Source organism: Solanum lycopersicum, chromosome 8, assembly GCF_036512215.1.
Source record: "Solanum lycopersicum chromosome 8, SLM_r2.1".
Lineage (NCBI taxonomy): Eukaryota > Viridiplantae > Streptophyta > Magnoliopsida > Solanales > Solanaceae > Solanum > Solanum lycopersicum.
The window spans coordinates 61,507,473-61,530,965 of record NC_090807.1 but is presented as its reverse complement, the minus strand read 5'-3'; the positions used below and the strand labels follow the sequence as shown (position 1 = coordinate 61,530,965).

Sequence of the window (23,493 nt, the reverse complement as noted above, 5' to 3'; positions counted from 1 at the left end):
GAGATCCGACCTGACCCTGACTCGTGAGCTTCGGCTTAGAATACAACTACGATCCCAACACAACCCTACTAGGGATCCAAGTCCTGACTTTGATCCAATCCTGGATCAAATTAAAATATCTGTTATACAAGTAAAGGATGAATCAACTAATATATGATCTATTTATAACTTTATTAAAATTAAATAATCAACTTTTTATAATAAGTATTATATCTACAACTCATGCTTAATAGTATACATATTACAAATGTTTTTTTATAAATATTATAATTAATGTTATATCTAAATTCTTGATTATAGTATATATCCCAATAACTTACTCTATCCTTCAACTCATAAGTTCAAGGGAGAGATAATACATTCAACAAACAATTCTTCATGATTTCCTTTGTAGGAGTGTTGTTTTACCCTAACTTTTGATTCTTAAGAAGTTGTAGCACAGATTGTGCAGTGCAGTAAGAAATATCCTGAATTGTGACCATTGGATTCACTCCAATAGCTGTTGGACACACACTTGAATCACCAAGAAATAAACCTTCTACTTCCCATGTTTCTCCATTAGAATTAACCACTGAATTTGTTGGATCAGTTCCCATTCTACACCTTCCCATTTGATGTGCTGAACATATAGGAACTGAATGTTTTCCAATTTCTATTGAACTTTCTTCTTTCACAAACCTCTCAAACTCCTTCGAACTTGCTTCGTTCACCTTCAAACTCCTCCCTTTTTCTTGTTGAGTTCCAATCTCTTCTGCACCAGCAGCTGCCAAGATTCTTAGTGTCTTCTCTAGGCCTGCTTTCAATTTTTCTTCATCGAGTTGATCCAACTTGTAAGATATTGAATATGGTGAAAATGCTTTCCCTGATCCAATGTCCCTTGCCAACGCTGCTAATATATACGCTGTTCTTGAATATTTGCTCATCCTCATCTTGATATCTTGGCCTGAAACCCATGTCATTAGTGCAGAAAACATTCCAGGGTGCAATCCTGCTGTCTGTATGACTGCACCATATCCTGATCCTTCGAAATTTGCCACGACTTTAGACATTGCTGTCATTATTCCTCCTTCATAACTTTTCTTCTCTGCCTCTGGCCATATGTCATTGGATTTTGATGGTGAATCTGGAAAGCATCCCCAGGCGAAAAATGACTGGATGGAGGTGCAGGTTTCTGCCAATATTTGGATTCTTTAAGCCACTCTTCTTGAGCAATGAAGGAGTGGTAAGAGCACCACAAGCTACTATTGTGACTTTTGATTTCACCATACAAATTTCTCTCATCCCTTCAATATTTTGAAATGCAAAAGTAACTCCAATGGCTTTGTGTTTTAGTGAATTGTCATTCTTTTCTTCATGGATCACTTCCAATGCTTCACATTCAGGAAGTATTGCACCGTTGCCTGATTTCACCAAATCGACTAACCATGTCTCAGCTGTGCCTTTTTTCTTCCCATTTTTGCAACCCATGCTGCACCATCCACAATAATGATTGGAGGGCGCATTCCTTTACACTGGATACCCTAACTCTTGACACCCTTTTCTCAAAATCATGTTTTGAAACCCTTCATCTTCAATTTCAGACTGAACTCCCATTTTTTCACACACAATCTTCATAGCCTCCTTGTATAGTTCACTTTCAAACAGTTCAAGATTGTAACTTTCGGATCATTCTTTTAGTACATGTCGTGGAGTTTGAATCGAGGCTGACCAGTTAACCGTCGAGCCACCTCCAACAGTTGATCCAGCAAGTATCATGATATCCATGTCCTGAGTTATTAGTAGTCCACTTCCAAGGTACATTTGATCCATTGAAGGCCCTTCAAGAAGTGAAAGATTACTTCTTGCAAGATAACTTCCTTTTTCTAGGACAACTACTTTGTGTCCAGCGTTTGCAAGAATACCAGCTATAACTCCACCACCAGAACCTGAACCAACCACCACAGCATCACATTCTACTGTGAAAGCAGGGCACTCTGTGCTTCTCCTCGCGTTGTTGAAATTATGCAGTTTTGATACAGAAAATCCTAGTTCTTGAAGCCTATGGAATATTAATTTCTGTGAATTTTTTAGACTTGTGATTTCTTCATGAAGTGGTCCAAATGGTTGATCATCCTTTTTCTTAGTGTTCATGTTTTCTTGTTTTTGCTTCTTGAAATCTGGAATTTCAACTTGTATAGAAGATTTTATGCACGTATGAGAAAAAACGTCTTTCTAAATGATGGATAATGTGATCGACACGTTCAACACCAAAATCATGATCGTATTTTGATAGTTTTCTTGTCTTGTATTATCAATTGTACTCAATATCAAAAATTAATATATACGGAAGAATACCGAAACACGAACCTAATACCCCATTTTTTTAATTAATGTATTTTAATAACACAAGCCAAACATTTCTAGATTTGTGATTGGAGGACTGGGTTATAACTAAATAAGAAAAAAAGGGAATTAATTTGAACGGACTAAACAAGAAACACGATAGCATTAGATTGGCTACAAAAACTTCTGTCTTTCAAAGTTGTCATATAGATTAGTTTGGTACAGACCTAAGTATAACGTTAATTATTTTACAGAAAGAATCTACATGTCTTTACAGTATTTGAAATTGAGCAAGTATGCCCTTGTTTAAAAATAATAATGACAATTGATGATGGTGATAACTATTAAGAATAAGTACGAGAAGCTTTTGAGAAATTAAGAGCAGATAGTTGTTCTGCCGTATTGTATTGTATTTATAGATATTGTACATATTAACGGAAGTATAAGAGTCCTAATCTAATACCTATTCTAAAGGAAGAGTAATCCTTTTGTTACAAAGAATGAGCTACGACAATTGAATTTAAAACTAACTACTATATTTGAATTCAAATAGGTTATGGTGGTTATAGGCAGTATCTTACTATATAGTTGTTGACATAGTGATTAACTTTAGTTGTTGTTGGTGACAACATATAATTAGCAGCGGCACAGGCGAATTCAAGATTTAAAGATATGGGTGCATCACCAATAATAATGCGCTTAGTTAAAGTATGATTCAAATATTAATTTATATGATATACAACACTACAATATTCATCTATAAAAAAAAATTAGATGATACTAATAGATAAAGTGTCTAAGGTGAAGTGGTGATTTTAAATTTTACGTTGCATTCATTCTCCCTTTGGGTGCCTAATAAAATATATTTGTCTATCTCAAGGTCTATAGATATACGTATATATACATAATTTTTCGAAGTCAACAGATACGGATGACTGTGGGTCCGCCTCTGAATAGTGGAATGATATTAATACCTGATAACGATGGTGAATATTGATTGCAGTTAAAGATATATAATAATGATCAATATATGGTGTTAATTACTGATGGCGAATTTAATAATAGTTGATGGTGATATTTGTAAATAATGGTTAATGATGATGATAATTAATGTGGTTGTAGTTGAGTTAAGGATGATAGTTGTGGATTGTAGGTGATAGTAATTGACATAGTGGTAGTTACAACTAAAATGATGGTTATGGATGGTGGGTGAAAGTGAATAGAGTTGATATGAACGGTCATATTTATGAAATTTCTTAATATACATCATTATAACGAAATAGAAACTTTGTTATAGATCTTAATCAAATTCATTAAGTGATTGTAAAATAAGAATAACAAATGCACTTTATGATTAAGTTCTGAATAATTAAGAGTCAGACCTCGAAAAATAATTATGATTGTTGATGTAACGTGATTAAACTTGACGTAGATTTCAAGTATTTAAACGATTGTTGGATCTTATGTTTTCTTGGAAGAAGATATATATTGAGGTGAGTTACGATACGTCTTTAATAAAGTTCTTTTCTCACAATTAACATTGCCTATAAGGTGTTTGTAGAAATGTATTGGAACAACTAATGATTGTTTCGATTAAATCCAGTAAACAGGCATTATCTATGAAAGTTTATAAATGTTTAGCTAATCATGAATTCTCATATTCTTCCTGTTTTATCCATAATTTTAAAATTTATTTTCATGGCTTATTATGTTTTAAATCATGATACTAGAAATTATGTTCAAGAACTTAAAGCTAGATTTTTCATTACAGTTATCATATTAGAAAAAGAATTAGGCACAAGGGGTAGCAGAAAGAATGTTTACCAAAGTAGGAGTGTTGATGTTGAACTAGCCAAAGGGAGTTCAACATCTACACATAAGTTAAAGGTGGAGATATTACACAAACATAAATAAACATAAACAATATATCACCCCAACTTTTGATTCTTGAGAAGTTGGAGCACAGATTGTGCAGTGCAATAAGAAATGGCCTGAATTGTGACCATTGGATTTACTCCAATAGCTGTTGGACACACACTTGAATCACCAAGAAATAAACCTTCTACTTCCCATGTTTCTCCTTTGGAATTAACCACTGAAGTTTTTGGATCAGTTCCCATTCTACAACTTCCCATTTGATGTGCTGAACATATAGGAACTGAATGTTTTCCAATTTCTATTGAACTTTCTTCTCTCACAAATCTCTCAAACTCCTTCGTACTTGCTTCGTTCACCTTCAAACTCCTCCCTTTTTCTTGTTGAGTTCCAATCTCTTCTGCACCAGCAGCTGCCAAGATTCTTAATGTCTTCTCTAGGCCTGCTTTTAGATTTTCTTCATCAGTTTGATCCAACTTGTAACTTACTGAATATGGTGAAAATGCTTCCCCTGATCCCTTGTCCCTTGCCAACGCGAAGATATATGCTGTTCTTGAATATTTACTCATCCTCATCTTGAAATCTAGTCCTGAAACCCATGGCATTAGTGCTGAAAACATTCCAGGGTGCAATCCTGGTGTCTGTATGACTGCACCATATCCTGATCCTTCGAAATTCGCCACAACTTTAGACATGGCTGTCATTATCCCTCCTTCGTAACTTTTCTTCTCTGCTTTCGGCCATGTTTCATTAGAATTTGATGGTGAATCTGGGAAGTATCCCCATGCGATAACGACTGGATGGAGGTGTAAGTTTCTGCCAATATTTGGATTCTTTAAGCCACTCTTTATGAGCAATGAAGGAGTGCTAAGAGCACCACAAGCTATTATTGTGACTGTTGATTTCACCATACAAATTTCTCTCATCCCTTCAATATTTTGAAATGCAAATGCAACTCCAATAGCTTTACTTTTTCCTGAATTTCCATTCTTTTCTTCATGGATCACTTCCAATGCTTCACATTCAGGAAGTATTGCGCCATTACCTGATTTCACCAAATCGACTAACCATGTCTCAGATGTGCCTTTTTTCTTCCCATCTTTGCAACCCATGCTGCACCATCCACAATAATGATCCGAGGGCGCGTTTGTAGGGATTGTTTCCACTGGATACCCCAACTCTTGACACCCTTTTCTCAAAATCATGTTTTGAAACCCTTCATCTTCAATTTCTGACTGAACTCCCATTTTTTCACACACAATCTCCATAGCCTCCTTGTAGAGTTCACTTTCAAACAACCGAAGATTGTAGCTTTCGGACCATTCTTTTAGCACATGTCGTGGAGTTTGAATCGAAGCTGACCAATTAACCGTCGAGCCACCACCAACAGTTGATCCAGCAAGTAGCATAACATCCATGTCCTGAGTTATTAGTAGTCCACTTCCAAGGTACATTTGATCCATTGAAGGCCCTTCAAGAAGTGAAAGATTACTTCTTGCAAGATAACTTCCTTTTTCTAGGACAATTACTTTGTGTCCAGCATTTGCAAGAATACCAGCTATAACTCCACCACCAGAACCTGAACCAACCACCACAGCATCACATTCAATTATGAATGCAGGGCACTCTGTACTTCTCCTCGCGTTGTTGAAATTATGCGGTTTTGATACAGAAAATCCTAGTTCTTGTAGCCTATGGAATATTATTTTCTGTGAATTTTTTAGACTTATGATTCCTTCATGAAGTGGTCCAAATGGTTGATCATCCTTTTTTTTTGAGTTCATGTTTTCTTGTTTTTGCTTCTTGAAATCTGGATCAGGTCCAGAGTAGCCAAGTGCTTTCCATGATGAATTCTTGTTTTCATCATTCACCTAAATTAAAAGAAATTAGCAGTTTCACTTTCAAGAAAGAACAAAGATGAAGGAAATATACATTACATTAATCATTTTAATAAGATGGGCTTTTACGACAATAATATATCTACTGAAATCTCACTAAGTGAAGTCTAGCCGTCTAGGAAGGGAAGAGAGTATGCAGACCTCATCCATACCCATTACAACAAAAACAACTTTTTTGCGAAGCTAAATAGACACATTAATAAAGAGTGTTAAAGTTTTTATCGACATTTGTTAAGTGTCATTAGATCCAGTGTCGCTAAAGGATTTAGAAATATATACAAAGAGTGTTAATTATCGCTAAAAATATATATTTAGCGGCAATTAATTTATTGTTATTAATTAATTACTGCTATAAATCTTTTTTGATATAGTGACCTCGTAAAGATAGAGAGGCTGTGTCCAGAATGCATCAAAAACAATTACAATAACCAGAAAACAATGATGAAAGAAATGGTAACAACAAAATAGTGTAATAGAAACACAATAAACAGCCTAGACAAGAATTACAAAGGTGCGGGTAGTACACAATAGACACTAACTAGCATAAATCTTTCGCAAGGTAAGACGACATTCTATCCCTACTAATATTCTATCTAAATCTTAACACACGATCTCTATTTCTTTTTTTCTAAAGTCATGTCCTTGATAAATATTACTAATATTTTATCTAAATTTTAATACACGATCTCCACTCTTTTTTTCTAAAATCATGTCATCGATAATATGAAGTTGAGTCTTGTCCTGTCTAATCACCTTTGAGAAGAACATGAAATAACTTCATATTACTCCTAATATTTAAGCTTTCCACATAACTTTATTCATCAAATGTAATATGACATTATTATTCCTCTAGAATGAAAATTAAAAACAAATATTGTGAATAAATCTTTTTAAGAAAAAAATATCATGTCGGCATCATGAACTTCTTTGGAATAAAATTACCAATTGGAATGTACTGTGTCAAGTGTGCTACATAAATGAGCTACGATATGTTTGCCCACTAGTATTATGCACCCACAAAAATTCAAGTTTGTATTAGATATTCACATTAAATATCTAATACAAAAATTCAAAGTTTGTATAAGATATTAATATTTAGTAGGGAAGTTGGAACTATGTATTAATAATAAATGATGAAAATATTTATTTATCAATAATATTAAAATGAACTCTCTCCCACTCAAAAATTATTTTATGTTTAGCTTCTAAAGTAATAAAAAAATAATTGTTGTTTATAAAATTTAAAAGATATCTCTCTTCTTTTTTCAGTAATTTTGAAAAAAATTATCATAATTAAGAACATAAGATCAAGGCACTTTTTTTAGGAGTAAATGAACTTTTAATGTATATTTTCAAATCTAAAATATCAATTTTTTTGAATTAGAGGACGAGGAAGTATATTAATAAAAATAGTCATTAAAGTATATAAAACTTGCAACAATATTTTTTTATTTATAATTTCTTTAAAAATCGTCCAACGAGGACAAGTAAATTGCACGCAGGCCCAGGCTATATATTTATATTATGTACGAATTTTTCTGTTAGAAAGCAGATGAAAAGTAAATGCAATTTAAGATGACAGGTGAATATTATGAGAAATTAAATATTTGCAGCCAAAAGAAATGCTGATAGACGAAAACAGAAGGGGGGCATTTACGAAAAAGTACTCGAAATATATTTAAACTTTCATCAAAATTATTGTAACAATTTTAAATTTTGAATATGACCTATTATCCACTTGAACTATTTTAATAGTGTATTTTAAAGGAATATATGTGTTACATGGACAAATTACTATTTATAATGATGCAATAAAACACACTATTAAATAGTGTATGGGGTAAAAAATTATTTCTAAAGTTCGAGATTGTTATAACAATTTCAGTCAAAGTTCGAATACATTTCAAATTTTTTGTCCCATTAATAATGGTTGGGAGTGTACGTAAATTAAATATATACTAATTTAGTGTACGTGAATTAAATATTATCATAGTAACCCTGAGGGTCAGCTCGGCTGGTAAAGGCCTGAGGACAAAGTCCTTCAGGTCGCCAGTTCAAACCCCAGCAAGGCCACGGAGGCTTACAAATCGTTTGTGCCTTCGGGGCCCCGTGAAACTAACCGTGGTGCACCCCCTTGAAACAACGGGATCCGGTGAATACAGCTAGTCGGATTCGCAAAGCGACACATGATAATCACGACAAAGAAAAAAGAATTAAATATCGTAGTAAAATACCTGAGTGTAGAATACAAGGAGAACCAGAATTTTAGCAGCAAAAAAAAGAATTCTTAGGAGTTTGAAACAACTTGTTGCCCATGATTTGACACTTTCTTCTCTTTTCTTTGGAGAAATGTTAGAAAATGTCTGTAAATATGGAAATTGAGTTGACAAGCTTGCTTTACCACAAAGTATAAATGTTCCAATCCTTGTTGATAATAGCCATAGTGCTAATCTGCACAAATTCATCTTTGGATGTTGCAATCTATTGTTTATCATCCATGCTATCTGGAAAAATAATTAAATGAATTTAATATTGAGTATAATCTAGTAGTACTGATCGTATAAAACTTTTGATATGGCGTGAGTTCAATTCTTACTGTTTTTTTTTTTTTTTATCATTTTTCACTACATATTAGTTGGTCCCTTTTTTAGAGGCCGAAGAGTCTTACCATAAGGATTACTACTCCTGAAAGATTGATTTAGATTCTATAGTTGTTATAAGGGCGGAAGGGTAAGAGGAGAAAGGGGATATGAGATAATCAAAACGAATGTATTGGAGGGGCGTCAAGTGGTTGATATTATTCCCTTTCGAACTAGAACTTCAATGATGTATAGAAAAGCCAGGGGTGGAGCTACATATTTTTGTGCGTGTATTCGGATGAATTCAATTACTTTAGACTAAATTACTTTTTAAAAAATTCACTAAATTTGTATGAAAATGAAAATAAAAATTCAGTATAACACCATATGTCGCTATCTTATTAGAATTTAGAATTCATAATATTCAAATGCTAGCTCTGCTTCTAAATTCCGGGGTGGAGCTATAGCATTTTTGTCTCTCCATATGTTCGACTGAACTCAATAACTTTACTTTAAATTACTTTGAGAAATTCACTAAATATGTATAGAAATGAAATTCAAAGTTCAGTTACTAAACACCACATGTAGCTATCTTATTATAATTCAAAACTCATATTCAAATTCTGACTCTGTCTCCTCTTAATTCAAGATGAAAAAGTACTACTTAAATGAGAAGTATATATATAACAAAATCTTACATGTTGAGGAGTTCCATTCATGGATGCTGAAGTTTGGAGGAACTTTGCGTAAGAATCATCATCATCAATATTGCCTTGATCTTGATGACCATAGGAATTAGCATCATGAATTGAAGGTACAAAAGTGTCACAAAGAGTAGTAAGAGAGTCCAATTGGTTAGAGGAAAGTGCCCCCAAGTACTCAATTACACTCCTACTGCTTTTGGACAAAAAACAACAATTTTGTGTCATTTTCTGATCCATTTCTTTTTCTTCTGTTTAATTCTTTCTTGTGATAATATTGTATATACTGCATTTGATTATATTAGGTACTTATTTATAGGAGAAGGAAATTAATTAGAGGGTACCTACCCTAACCCCATGAGTAGAGTTAGCTTATGGTTAGGGGTTGATTCAAATTAAACTCCATTATTTGGCAGAAAATCATACTCTATTTATATATGGTTATCTTTTTTTTTTTATACCTATGTATAGTAGATGTCGAACTCTCTTCAACTAATTCATATATTTAAATTTTTTTTGACTTTAAATTTCTTAGGCGTCGTTTGGTTACTGGATAAGGGCGAAGTTACAAGTTATATCATGTTTGATTTGTAAATAGAATAAAAAAATATTCATGTACAAATTTTATACAATGTTTGGTTGGCGTGTCTCCAAATGTTGTATAAAGTTATTCATGTATTAATTTTCTATGTTGTTTGGTTGTATTTTTGTAATTCTACATAGTTAATACTGACATAACTTATGAAAAAATCTATGTATAATTTTATGCGGGGTAAAAGATGAAATAAGTTATGAAATATTAGTCATACATGAATTAAAATAATAAAATTACATATTTAACCTTATTTTGTTTACTTAATTATTTGTTTGTAAATAATAATGTATATTAATTTTACAAGATTAAGGACTAAGGAGTTTCCTTCTTTTTTTTTCAAAAAGAACTTTATTCTATTTCTGTAACTCACCCCCACCTAGAACTGTTGCGTTTTATTATTTGTGTGCATCGTTTTGTACTTTCCTTTTTTTCAAAAAATATATATAATAATTTGCAATAAATTAAATAATCAATAAGTAATTTTTTATGTATTATAACTTCTGCATATATAATATTTACATGACTAATTTATATAATTAATACCTATATAATCAATATTTGCATAACTAATATCTTCATAATTAATACCTGCATAAATAATAAATATATAACTAATATCTACATAATTATTATTTATATAACTAATACCTGCATATTAATATTGCATAACTCTAACTAATAACCAAGCAGATCCTTAGTGAAAATTCAAACTAACTTATAACACAAAGAGCCCTGCGAAGGAGACTATTGTTGTGGTGGGAGTAAATCATTCAATGCATAAACTCATCAAGTTGTTATTCATAAAAGTCCATAATTAAAAAATGTCTTTATAATTGTTAAGAGGTCTATCAAATGCTATTCATCTTTGAAAATCACTTGTATAAAATGTATACACTAATATATATATATATATATATATATATATATGTTTGAAAGTAATGTATGCAGCAAATTTTAAAATTTTGTCGTCTACAAATATTAGGTCAAATGCAACTCAAGTTCCTTTCTATAGAAGACCACCACAACAAAAATAACTTTTAGCGACATTAAATATTAAAATTAATAAAAAGTGTTCAAGTCTTTATCGGCATTAATTAAGAGTCATTAGAACCAATATCGCTAAAGGCTTTAGGGACATACACAAAGAGTGACAATTGCTGCTAAAAATACATATTTAGCAACAATTAATTAATTGTCGCTAATGATCATTTTTATTACAGTGGACTAGACAAATAAAATGTTTTTCAGAGAAAATTTATGTTCAATATCAAAACTCACACATTATTTTTACGGATCGGACATCATTGATAATTAAATGATAGTAGGAGCCAATACTTTTTATTATGCACCCCACATGATTTAAATTTTTAATATATACAAGAGTTTTTATCGTTAAAATATTTTTCGTCTCAATTTATGTAATATTATTTTATTTTTTTGATAAAATCATTTGATTTAACATATAGTTTAAATAAAAAATAATGAATTTTAAAATTTATTGTCTAAAATAAGTTTTATATATTTTTGTGGCCAGGTACTCTTGATCGAGTCATACATCGATGAGTAACATTCTTGTAAATACGGATTCTCTTTATCTTTAAAAAGTTAAAGTAAAAGTAAAATTATTTTACTAAGAGAGAAAAAAAAGTTAAACTAATTGTAATGATAGGAATAATATACTTTTTTTAATATAATAATAATAATAAATCGTATCAAATAAATTGAGACGAAAGGAGAGAGTTCAGTAACCGAATTAATTTCATGCATAATTACTATTCCTAACTACTTGCAATATCAATGCCTTTGAAGTTTGACTAATGTGAGCTGCACAAATAGTACTCTTTGGCCTCTACACCACATTTAACAAAGAAAAGACGAGAATTATTTTTTTGAAATTTATTATTGAAAATAAGTTTTATATATATATATATATATATATATATATATATATATATATATATATATATATATATATATATATATATATATATATATATATTAGATAGGTTATTTTTAAATATCATAAGGTATCATGATCTTTTTTTTTCCTCATTTTAAAAGTAAATAGCGAAGAAAATATATTACATAATTGAAAAAATTAAACGATCGTGGTATTAATTTGTTGATGCTGGCCAATCGACAGTGAAGATTGAAGAAGAAAAAGAAGAAGAAGAAAGAAGAAAGAAGAAGAAGAAAGAAGAATGTTATTGAGAGAGATCTTCCTTCATCCCTTTTACAATTTTGTATTCTACCTCCACAATGTACAAACTACTTGTATATATACAATCATATCTAACTAACAAAGTTAATGTTCCAATGAGAAAATGACAGCTGGCTAACAAACAATTAACAACTAACAAACTAACTAGTTAACTAACTAATTGAAGTCAACTAATTAATTGAGCTTTAACTAACTAACTAGCTCAACTTCTTATCATGTTCCTCAATACCCCCCTTCAAGCTAGGAGATATGAAGATGTTCTTCATTCCGAGCTTGGAAACCAAATACTCATGCTGCAATCGACCAAGCCCTTTAGTAAATACATCAGCATGTTGTTCAGCAGTAGCCAAATGTTGAATGGATATGTAACCTCTTTGAATCTTTTCTCTAATAAAATGACAATCAATGTCAATATGTTTAGTCCTCTCATGGAAAACAGGATTGGAGGCAATCTGAATAGCAGCAATGTTGTCACTATGTACAACAATAGGCAAGACAATAGACATGTCTAATTCACGAAAGAGACCAATTAACCATGTAACTTCAGCAACAGTAGAAGCCATGCTTCTATATTCTGCTTCAGCAGAACTCCTGGATACTGTAGATTGCTTCTTAGACTTCCAAGAAAGTAAGGATCCTCCAAAGGTAACCATGTATCCAGTAATGGATCTCCTAGTATCAGGACATAATCCCCAATCAGCATCACAAAAAGCCTGTAAAGAACCAGAATGCTGAGCAGATAACATAACACCTAGGCCAGGTTGTTGTTTGACATATCTAACAACTCTAATAGCAGCATTCATATGAGATTGCTTAGGAGCATTCATGAATTGGCTTAGGTTTTGAACAGCATAGGATAAGTCAGGTCTAGTAATGGTTAAGTAGATCAATCTCCCAACTAGTCTTTGATACTCACCAATATCTGATAATACAGGATCAGATGTAACTCCTACATGCTTGTCAAAAACTGCAGTAGTGAGCTTTCCATTCATCTCAACAGGTGTGGCAATAGGCTTAGATCCACCCAATTCCAAGTCTGAAATAATATCCAATGCATACTTTCTTTGATGCATGAGAATGCCTTCACTGTTCCTGGCAAACTCTATCCCTAGGAAATATCTCAATGATCCTAGATCTTTGATTTTGAAGTTATCTTTTAAAACTTGTTTGGTCTCATTGATTAGTGTGGTGTTGCTGCCAGTGACTAACAAATCATCAACATATATCAAAACAATCACAATACCTTCATTAGACTTCTTGATCAATAAAGAATAATCCAAATGGCTTTGCTGAAATCCAGCAACTAATAATGCCTGAGTCAACTTCACATTCCACTGTCGTGAAGCTTGCTTAAGTCCATACAATGACTTAAGTAACTTACATACAGGTTGATCTCCAGCATGCATATGAGAGAATCCTTGAGGTATCTGCATATATACTTCTTCTACCAAATCACCTTGCAAGAATGCATTATAAACATCCATCTGTTGGACATCCCATCCCTTAGATGCAGCTAAAGTAAGCACTGTTCTTACTGTGACCATCTTAACAACTGGAGAAAATGTCTCCTGGTAATCTAAACCTTCTTGCTGGCTGTATCCTTTGGCTACAAGTCTGGCTTTGAATCTTTCAACTTCACCATTTGCCTTGTACTTAATCTTGTACACCCATTTGCAACCTATAGCCTTTTTGCCAACAGGTAAAGTTACTACCTCCCAGGTCTTATTCTCCTCCAATGCCTGTATCTCTTCTTTCATAGCTGCTATCCACCTCTTATCTTTGGCAACTTGATAATAGAACTTAGGCTCTGTGTCAACTGAAAGATTAGCAATGCAACATTGATAAGAAGGAGACAAATTTCTGTAATCAATGTTATTTTCCAGAGAATACAAACAATTGGATCTTGATTTAGATTTGAATGTGGTAACAAAATCCTTTTGCCAAAGGGGAGGCCTAGAAGTTCTAGTTGATTGTCGTCTGTTGGAGCTCAAGAATGAATCATCCACAATTGGTTGATCCTGCTGGTGTTGATCCTCAAGATCATTGGCAGATGCATTATCAACATTATCAATGGGATCATTTATAGTTGGTTGATCCTGTTGATGATTATCCTCAAGATCATCAAATCCAACTGATAAATCTGAAGATTCAATGGATGATACATTGTCTTGTATGTCATCAAAACACTGAGTTTGAAAAGGAAAGACAGATTCATTAAAAACCACATCTCTACTGACAAAGAAGACTTTATTTTGCAGGTCATAGAGCTTGTATCCCTTCTGTGTAGTACCATAACCCATAAGTACTGATTTGATGGCTCTAGGACCAAATTTATCAGATCTCAACAATGTAGTTGCATAACATAGACATCCAATAATCTTCATGTAAGATAAATCTGGAGCTTTTCCAAATATCATTTCAAAAGGTGACTTATTAAGTAACACAGTGGATGGAATTCTATTGATGATATGAACAGCAGCTAAAGCACACTCTCCCCAAAACCTGATTGGAATATTGCCTTGAAATCTAATAGCTCTTGCTGTCTCCATTATATGTCTATGTTTTCTTTCCACTACACCATTTTGTTGAGGTGTATATGGACAAGAACTCTGATGTATAACACCTTGAGATTCAAACAATTCATTCACTTGAGCATTAAAAAACTCTCCACCATTATCTGATCTAAAGATTTTAACTTGAACATTGAATTGAGTCTTAACCATAGCAAGGAACTGTTTCAATATGGTAGAGACATCAGACTTGAGATGCATGAGATATATCCATGTCCATCTAGAGTGATCATCAACCAAAGTAAGAAAGAACTTCATTTTATTATGAGTTGTAATCTTGTAAGGTCCCCATACATCCATGTGAACTAAATCAAAACATTGTAAACTTCTAGTACTGCTATTAGGAAATGGTAGTCTGACTTGTCTAGCTAATGGACAAATATTGCAATATTTCAGTTGAAAATCCCTCTTGTGAGCAAATATGTCTATCTTTCTGAGAACACTCATAGGAATGTGACCTAGCCTCTTATGCCAAACTTCACCTTCAGCAGAATTCTTCACTGCAACAAAACTCCTATGCTGTCCAGTGTTCATCATTTGTGATGACTTTAAGATGTATAGACCACCATTTTCTTCACCAATCTCCTTCACTTTCCCAGTGAAGAGATCCTGAAGGAGAAAGAAATCAGGATAGAAAATTGCACAACAATTCAATTGCCTAGTAAGTTTAGCCACTGAAAGAAGATTGAAGTTAAGTTCTGGCACATATAAAACATTCTTTACTACTTCACCTCCTTGTAGTTGAGAACAGCCTGAATGTGTGACTTTAGTTAAATCACCATTTGGAAGCTGAACATTTCCTGAACTCTTTACTGTTGATCCATGAGTTAGCAATTCTTTAGTTCTCACCATATGATCAGTTGCCCCACTATCAACAATCCAATCAAAACTAAAAGTTGAAGGAGTAAACTGAGAATTTCCTGCAAATATACCTGTTGCATTGGCACTACTATTGGTAGCTACTGTGTTTCCCTCATGAATCAATGACTTGTTCATCATCTGTAACACTTGTTGGTATTGATTAGGTGTAAAATGTTGAGACAAAGCAGCTCCTGAATCACTTGAACTTCTATATTGTTGTGACATCTGATGTGAATAAGGCTTGAACTGTTGCATCTGATCTGCATTATTACCATCAGTTGAACTACTTGGATTGTTAAATTGAGGATTGTAATCAGTTGTCATAACATTTGCTTGTCTCTTCCCTTTATAATTGGTAGGATAACCTATTAGCTGATAGCAAAATTCCTTTAGATGTCCATGTTTGTGACAATGAACACAGTACTTCAGCTTGTTACAATCAGCTCTATTGTGGCCTTTCATATCACAATGATCACAATACAAATATCCACTTCTCTGTTTGTTAGGCTTCACATTACCACTTCGATTATTCTGACCATTAAAATTGTTCCCTCCAGATCTACTAGTGAACAAGGCTGTAGGATCCATTTGCCCTCCTAAATTATAATGATCTGCACTTAACTCCCTTTGACTTTCATCTTGAATTATCATGGCATAACATTGATTAACAGTTGGAGGTGTATTCATCATAAGAATTTGACTTCGAGCATGACTATAATTGTCATTCAAGCCCATTAAAAACTGCAGAAGCTTCTGTCTAAGCATGCTATCAACATATTCTTTAGATCTTTCACAATTACAAGATAGAGGAGGAACAATTGAATCAAATTCATCCCATAGATCTTTCAACTTGGAATAGTATACTGAGACCGGAGAAGTACCTTGAGTATGTGTAGCAATCGATTTGTGTAAGTGAAATATCCTAGACATATTCACTTTGTCAAATCGTTCCTTCAGATCACTCCAAACCAGTGATGCATTAGAACGAAATAGGATTCCACTCATCAGTTCCTTACTCACATTGTTCATAAGCCATGAAAGCACCATTGCATTACATCGATCCCACTGTTTCTTCTCAGAATCGACTGTGTAATCTTCACGTTTGATGCTCCCATCAATGAATCCCAATTTATTCTTCGTTAGCAATGTTAACTCCATTGCCCTGCTCCACAAAGTATAATTCTCCATTCCTACAAGCTGAATACCAATTTGAACTGCACCTGTAACATCAGAAGATGACAGATACAGAGGATGTGTATGATCGATTTTAGTTGCCATCATTACCTCTCCCGATCTACAGATCCAGAGGTCTAAATGAGCTAAAATTTCTCAGAGATTGTACTCCTGCTCTGATACCATATTAATTTGTTGATGCTGGCCAATCGACAGTGAAGATTGAAGAAGAAAAAGAAGAAGAAGAAAGAAGAAAGAAGAAGAAGAAAGAAGAATGTTATTGAGAGAGATCTTCCTTCATCCCTTTTACAATTTTGTATTCTACCTCCACAATGTACAAACTACTTGTATATATACAATCATATCTAACTAACAAAGTTAATGTTCCAATGAGAAAATGACAGCTGGCTAACAAACAATTAACAACTAACAAACTAACTAGTTAACTAACTAATTGAAGTCAACTAATTAATTGAGCTTTAACTAACTAACTAGCTCAACTTCTTATCATGTTCCTCAATACGTGGTAGGTTTTATTTATTAATATGGTTCTTTTCTAAAAGAATAAAAAATAATTTTTTATAGTCTGCTTGAGTAGCTCCAAAACTGTGCAATGTTGACTTGTTGCAACTCATTGGCGTGTATTAAAGCATCATAAAATCATACAAAGGAGCGTATTTTGGAATTATATTTTTTTCCCCTAATTTGAATTTCAAAAGAGGCGAGTAGAGGTTAAGATGATTATCTGTTTACAATGGGTCCCACTGGGGCAATTTTTTATTTTTTTTTAAAAAAAACTTATATCACTACTATGGTGATGTATATATCAATGTTACAAATGCATCTCATAAGTCATAACATGTCATTGCCGTTATGTAGCTTTTAAAATTAAAGAATTTAAACTGTTGTTACTTACAAGTATGGATCATGTATTTAATTTATTTCAATTAATTACAACTTATTATTGAGCTGGAATACTTTAAAATAATAAGTATCATAAGAAGAAATGGAATTTCCAAATTCTTTTTTTTCCTATGGGTAGATTTTTGGGAAAAAAGGAAAAAGAAGAATCGAAAAATTAAAGAAAAATGGCAGATTACACATGGGTTGGCTACTTGTGGAAAATGTTAATTTGGGCCGTAAGATAAATTTGGGTCCGAAAGTTACGAAGATTATTTGGGGGTTCATTAAATAGGGAGAAAAATTTAGAACCAATTATATATCAAAAACATGGGAAACTTATATAAATGTGCTATAATAAAAAATATATATTATTTATAGTAATAATATTTTATTTTTTTACTTGATTACTTTTAATTATTTATAATACAAGTTTAATACATATTACAAAGAACAATTTATTATTCACATACAATACAAGTTTTAATGATTGATAATACATTTTAATACACTTATAATACCATGTGACTATTTTTTTTACCAAACAAACACAATATATTTCAAAAATAATTATAATTCAAATATATTGCATAAATAATTCACTTTTAATACATATCACAAATTTATCATAATTTTTACTATAAATGGTAATAAAACAAAAAGTATCCCTAAGATCAATAATTGTTTTTAGAAATGTATTAATTCATGTAATTTTTCCTCAAAACACTCGAAATATCAAGAGAATTTCATATCTAAAATTTTGTAATTATGCTGACTAGGCTGCATAATTGAATTCCTACCGAACTTATTTTGTCGAATAAGATGAAAAATCTCTAAACTTATGTCTAGCAAAATTAGATCATAAAACAACTTATGTTACATAAATAATACCTACATAACTTATGTCGAGCTAGACAAAAGTTCTCTAAACTGATGCTTGGAAAAATTAGGTCATATATAAGGGCACTTTAATCCATAATTTTTCATTAAATAAGTAGAAGAGGCAAGAATTAAAGACCATCATATTTAAGGGCGAAAATTGTTGTTCATCCTATATTCTTAAGATATTAGAACAAAAATTTTGAAGAACTAGATAAGAACAACAAAATTTAAAGAGTATTTTAAAAACTAAAAAAAATAAATTCAGTAGAGCAAATAAAATCATAAACAAATTAGAAATAACCTACAAAATATTTTTCTCAAAAACAAAAATTGAACTCACTGAATGCACAATGTGTTCTTGAGAAAATTGGTCCCCTCAAGTATATAAGGTTTAGTGCAATACATCCTCCCAGAATAGAACCATCTTACTCACTGTGGGTATAAGTATTGATACATTGATAAGTATGGTTGTTCTATCAGGACCGTCCTAACCCCTAAGTCATACAATAACTTTATGTATATTTTTTTAAAAAAAAAAATTATATGTACTATGAGTGCTATGATTTCTACTAAGAGATTGCACATGACATGAATATAAATCTGATTTTCGTAAGAAACAATTTGATGAAAATATGGATAATGAAATTACTAAGTCCCTTGAAGAATTTTTTGAATTGATTACTTTATATATGTCGAGTAGATCAAACTATTTTTTAATTTCAAAATAGATTTGAACCAATTTGAGCATGTAAAAGTATTTTTGATTTCTTATTTAGTGGTAAAATATTGAGATTACTAGATGATGATTTTTTTTTAAAAAAATATTGTCTTAACCTTAAACTTTCTTTAACACATAATAGTTATTCTGATATTGATGGTATATATTTATTTTTTAAATTAAAAGTATTAAAAAGAAATAACACAAGTAGAAGATAATGATGTAATGAAAGTACTCAATCAAATAAAAAGACTTGATCTTTTCTAAATATACATATTGTTTATAGGATAGTGTTAACAGGGAGTTGTAATTGTTGCCTCAACTGATTTTCTTTTTTTGAAATTAAAATTGATTAAATCTTCTTTGAGATCAACAATGTCTCAAAGATAGATTGAATGAATTAGCTATATTATCATTTGAAAAGGAATTATCAAAACAAATTGATAATAAAACAGTACTTAATGACTTTGTATCTAAATAGATGAAAAAGTAGATTTTGAATAAAAATACATATGATGATAAAAGATAAAATTAGGGCTCTCCCATAAATTTCGGTTTAGGCCCCTAATGTTGTTGAGTCGGTCCAACGTTCTATCCTCACTTCCACATCTCTCTCATGGGTTAATCGTTATATCCTCACTTCCACAATTGTCACATGGGTTACATCACTAAATTAAACTTGCATTCTAAATACTTTGTCTTAGTCTTGCTTATCCTAAGGTCAAACCATTTGTATTCCCCTAAAGTTGTCACCAAATTTCACATAACGACACCTCAACTGTGTGATGTTTATTTTAGACACCTCATGTAGGGCATTGTTATATTCTTTTGACACTTTTTTTATAATAAGAAAAAGTTGAAGGAGAGTGTAATACACTCATTGATGACGTGGCAAACAACGAATTAAATCATTGTATGTGTTATTTTAAGTTAAAAATTATTTTAAGATCTATTTAACAAATAGAACAAAAATATTATTCTAAAAAAACTAAATTTAACCCCTCCCTCCCCCATGATAGTTGTCTTTTCTACTATACCCAACAATTTTCTTAATTTGCTCTTTAAAATTGTTTTAGATTCTTCTTTTTCTTTCCATCTTAGTGTTGTTTTTGAGAGAAAAAGAGAGGAAGAGGAGGGAGACAAGGAGAGAAAGAAAGAAAATTTATAAAATATGAGTATTCATATCCATTTTTTCCGGTGAAAAAGATGGAATTAGAAATTTCTTTTTTTCATACAATCTATATCACTTTTGTGCTTTTTTATTTCTTTTTAGTGTTGTTTTGTGGGAAGAGAAAAAGGAAAGATCAAATATGAAATATAGGTGTTGATATCCATTAATCTAGCAAAAAAGGTAGAGGGAGGTGATGGATAGAAAAGTAATACAATGAAAAAGAAAAAAACGACTCAAAATCGGATTTGAATAAAAAATTTGACCTCCATTGAAGGAGTTTAAGCTTGAAAAAATGGTGGGAGATGGTTACTTGAAAATTGGAGAAGAAGAAGAGAAAATAAAATAAAAAATTGACTAAATTAAGTCTTTCACATGCTATGGTTGAATGTATTACACTCACTTTAACATGTTAGTAAAAAGTGTCAAAAAACCCTACGTAAAGTGTTTAAAATGAACATCGCTCAATTAAAATGTCTGAGTAAAATTTAATACCGACTTTAGAGTGTCATCGATGAATTTAACTTTATCCTAAACACCTTTTATTTTAGAGCCTATTCCAAAACTCCAGTTTTAATTATCATTAACTCTCTCTTGTGTCCCGTCAATCAATACCATATCATCCATAAATGCATTCACTATGGCACCTCTCTCCTTGGAAGTTGGATATGTTACATGAGTTGTTCATCCATTACCAAGACAAATAAAACTGAAAGCTAATCCATGATATAATCTTGATCATGACAAGAAAGTGCTATGAGTTTCTTTCCACTATCCTCATCCAAATCTTTACTCAATCATATATATATATATATATATCCTAAATAAATTTCCCTAATGTAAGCTAGCTACATCTATAATTTAAACCTCCAAATATCTCCATATATCCCCCAAGTGATTGGCCATTCTTGAAAAAGGGAATCTCTACATTCTACACATACAATTTGATCTGGCCTACAAAGTCCAACAAATGTGGGATTAAGAATTCCTTGAACATAATTAGAGCTTCTTAATGTTGACACAGATATTACAAGTTTAGATTTAAAAAAAAAATATAGCACGAGGATTAAAAGAAAATGATAAGAAAATAGTGGAATTTCAATGAGTGGAAGAAGCATTTACCACGCCAACTTTTTAATTACTTTGTATCTTACGGATGACTTTTTAACTTTTAAACATAAAGCAAATTGTTAGTACTCCCTCCTTGGGTATATTTCATTATTTTCATATTGATTTGACACAGCTTTTTGAAATGATGTCTTACTAAATTAATTTTATGAATAATAATTGGAAGTTTTAAATTTTGATTATTATTATTTTATATTATTATTTAATAATAAGGGTAGAAGAGAAAAATATTCAGCTTCGTTTCAAAAAGTTGACTTAGCACAAAATTTAAAAAGAATTTTATTTTTTAATCTTTGTCATGTGAAAAATTAAAATTAAAATATCATTTTAAAAAAGGGAAGTGGTCATTTTCGTTTAAAACAAACTATAAAGAAAAGATGGCGGAGAAATTAGTAAATTTGTTGATTTTTTAAACTAGACAGATAAAATAAAATATCTACTTTGAATATAGAATCAAGTAATATAAAACGGAAGGAGTCAGAGTATTATTTTTAAATGTCTAATCAAAGTCCCTACAAATTAATGCGCTTTCTCAAAAGGTCGATTAGAATTTCAATGAATGGCTACAACAAATATAGTACAAATCAAGAAAAATTAAACGTACCAAGAATGGAAATATTCGCATGTTTAGCTTCTTTTTAGACTTTTGATTATTTAATTACACAAATCAAATATCTAACAAGCACTACCGCGTCCATCCATTTTCACAAACTTAATTTTCTTTTGTTTTAATTAATTATATAATTAGTCACCTTGGCCATGTTGATGGAACCTTTAAAACTTTGCTTAAATATCAGCCTTGTTGATTTCATTTCATAATGTCAACATATTCTCTAGGGTTTTTACTTTCAATTTCTTTGTATTGAGATAAAATCTTCAATATTTTTTTTTTATGGCTTCATCATATCAGAAAAGTATTTATATGGTTATTTTTTATGTGTTTCTTTTCCTTTTTCTACACCAATGTGAGTTGATTGTTGCATCAAGAGTAGTTGTTATGAAATTTCATCAACCTATGATGCCTCCTTCTACTAATATATTATCGTTCAATCGTTACAAGAAGTCAGAAATCGTAAAAGATTACAGTGGTCCAGGACATAGCCCTGGTATGGGCCACAATGATCCACCAGGCGCGCCATGAGCTACTAAGTATTAATAGAGATGAAATCAGAATTTAAAATAAATGTGTAACGAGTGGGATTTATACGTATACATCCTTTTTTTGGGCATACGTGTATGCATAATTTAGCCAGAAACAATGTGCTCAGTTGAACTAACAGAATTTGTCCTAAATTAATCTGCGTTTGTTAAACAACAAACACACCTTATTTCAACTGAGGTTTTTCAATTATTTTTTTCTAGAGGATGGTAAGCTAATAAGATTGATACTAAAGGGTCGAAAAATATTGTAACAATATTTTTTATGCAGCTTGATTGAGATATCTATCTTTTTTTTTATGTAACAATTACTTCTTCTTTTTTTTTTTTTGGTATTTAACTCTCTTTTATTTTGCTACTTTTAATTTTTTTCTTCTTTTATGTATTAATAATTGGGAAATTTTGAATTGATTTATTGTACTGTTGTTCATGTTTTGTTTGTTAAGTATTTAATCCATTTCAAGCACGAGGATTAAACAAACTAATCTAGTTTTTGAACTCAATTCCAACATCAGTACTTAAATACTTTTTACATAAAAAAATTATATAAAACATAATGTAAGTCATAATCGTTATGTTTTTTGGTATATTTTTTTAACGTGAGAAAAATTGCTGTAAAAACACGAAGTATAATCTAGTTCTCCAAGAAATAAATTAAATAAGAGTATCAGATAAAATTAAGCAAAACTGTATAGTTATATAATGTCCAAATATTATATGCATGTTTCTTTAACTTCACCACTC

General features: G+C 31.4%; 1 protein-coding gene and 1 pseudogene across 1 annotated transcript; both read right to left on the bottom strand.

The window, feature by feature from the left end:
- Nucleotides 1-290: 290 nt before the first annotated feature.
- LOC101246750 (long-chain-alcohol oxidase FAO4A-like) lies at nucleotides 291-2,681 on the bottom strand (annotated as a pseudogene).
- Nucleotides 2,682-4,127: 1,446 nt separating this feature from the next.
- On the bottom strand, nucleotides 4,128-9,779 carry LOC101255616 (long-chain-alcohol oxidase FAO4A-like). Its single transcript, XM_004245973.5, has 3 exons — nucleotides 9,373-9,779; nucleotides 8,330-8,599; nucleotides 4,128-6,068 (listed from the first exon to the last, which is right to left on the bottom strand). Exons 1-3 carry the CDS (start codon nucleotides 9,613-9,615, stop codon nucleotides 4,251-4,253), a joined length of 2,331 nt encoding a protein of 776 aa, XP_004246021.1. The 5' UTR covers nucleotides 9,616-9,779; the 3' UTR covers nucleotides 4,128-4,250.
- Between the last annotated feature and the right edge of the window lie 13,714 nt (nucleotides 9,780-23,493).

Excerpts from the sequence above, each read along its gene's own strand:
- LOC101255616 (XM_004245973.5), bottom strand. The coding sequence starts at position 9,615 with ATGGATCAGAAAATGACACAAAATTGTTGTTTTTTGTCCAAAAGCAGT. Across the intron at positions 8,600-9,372 it reads TGAATGGAACTCCTCAACAT|ATAGCATGGATGATAAACAA; the intron begins GTAAGATTTTGT and ends TTATTTTTCCAG. Across the intron at positions 6,069-8,329 it reads TCCTTGTATTCTACACTCAG|GTGAATGATGAAAACAAGAA; the intron begins GTATTTTACTAC and ends CTTTTAATTTAG.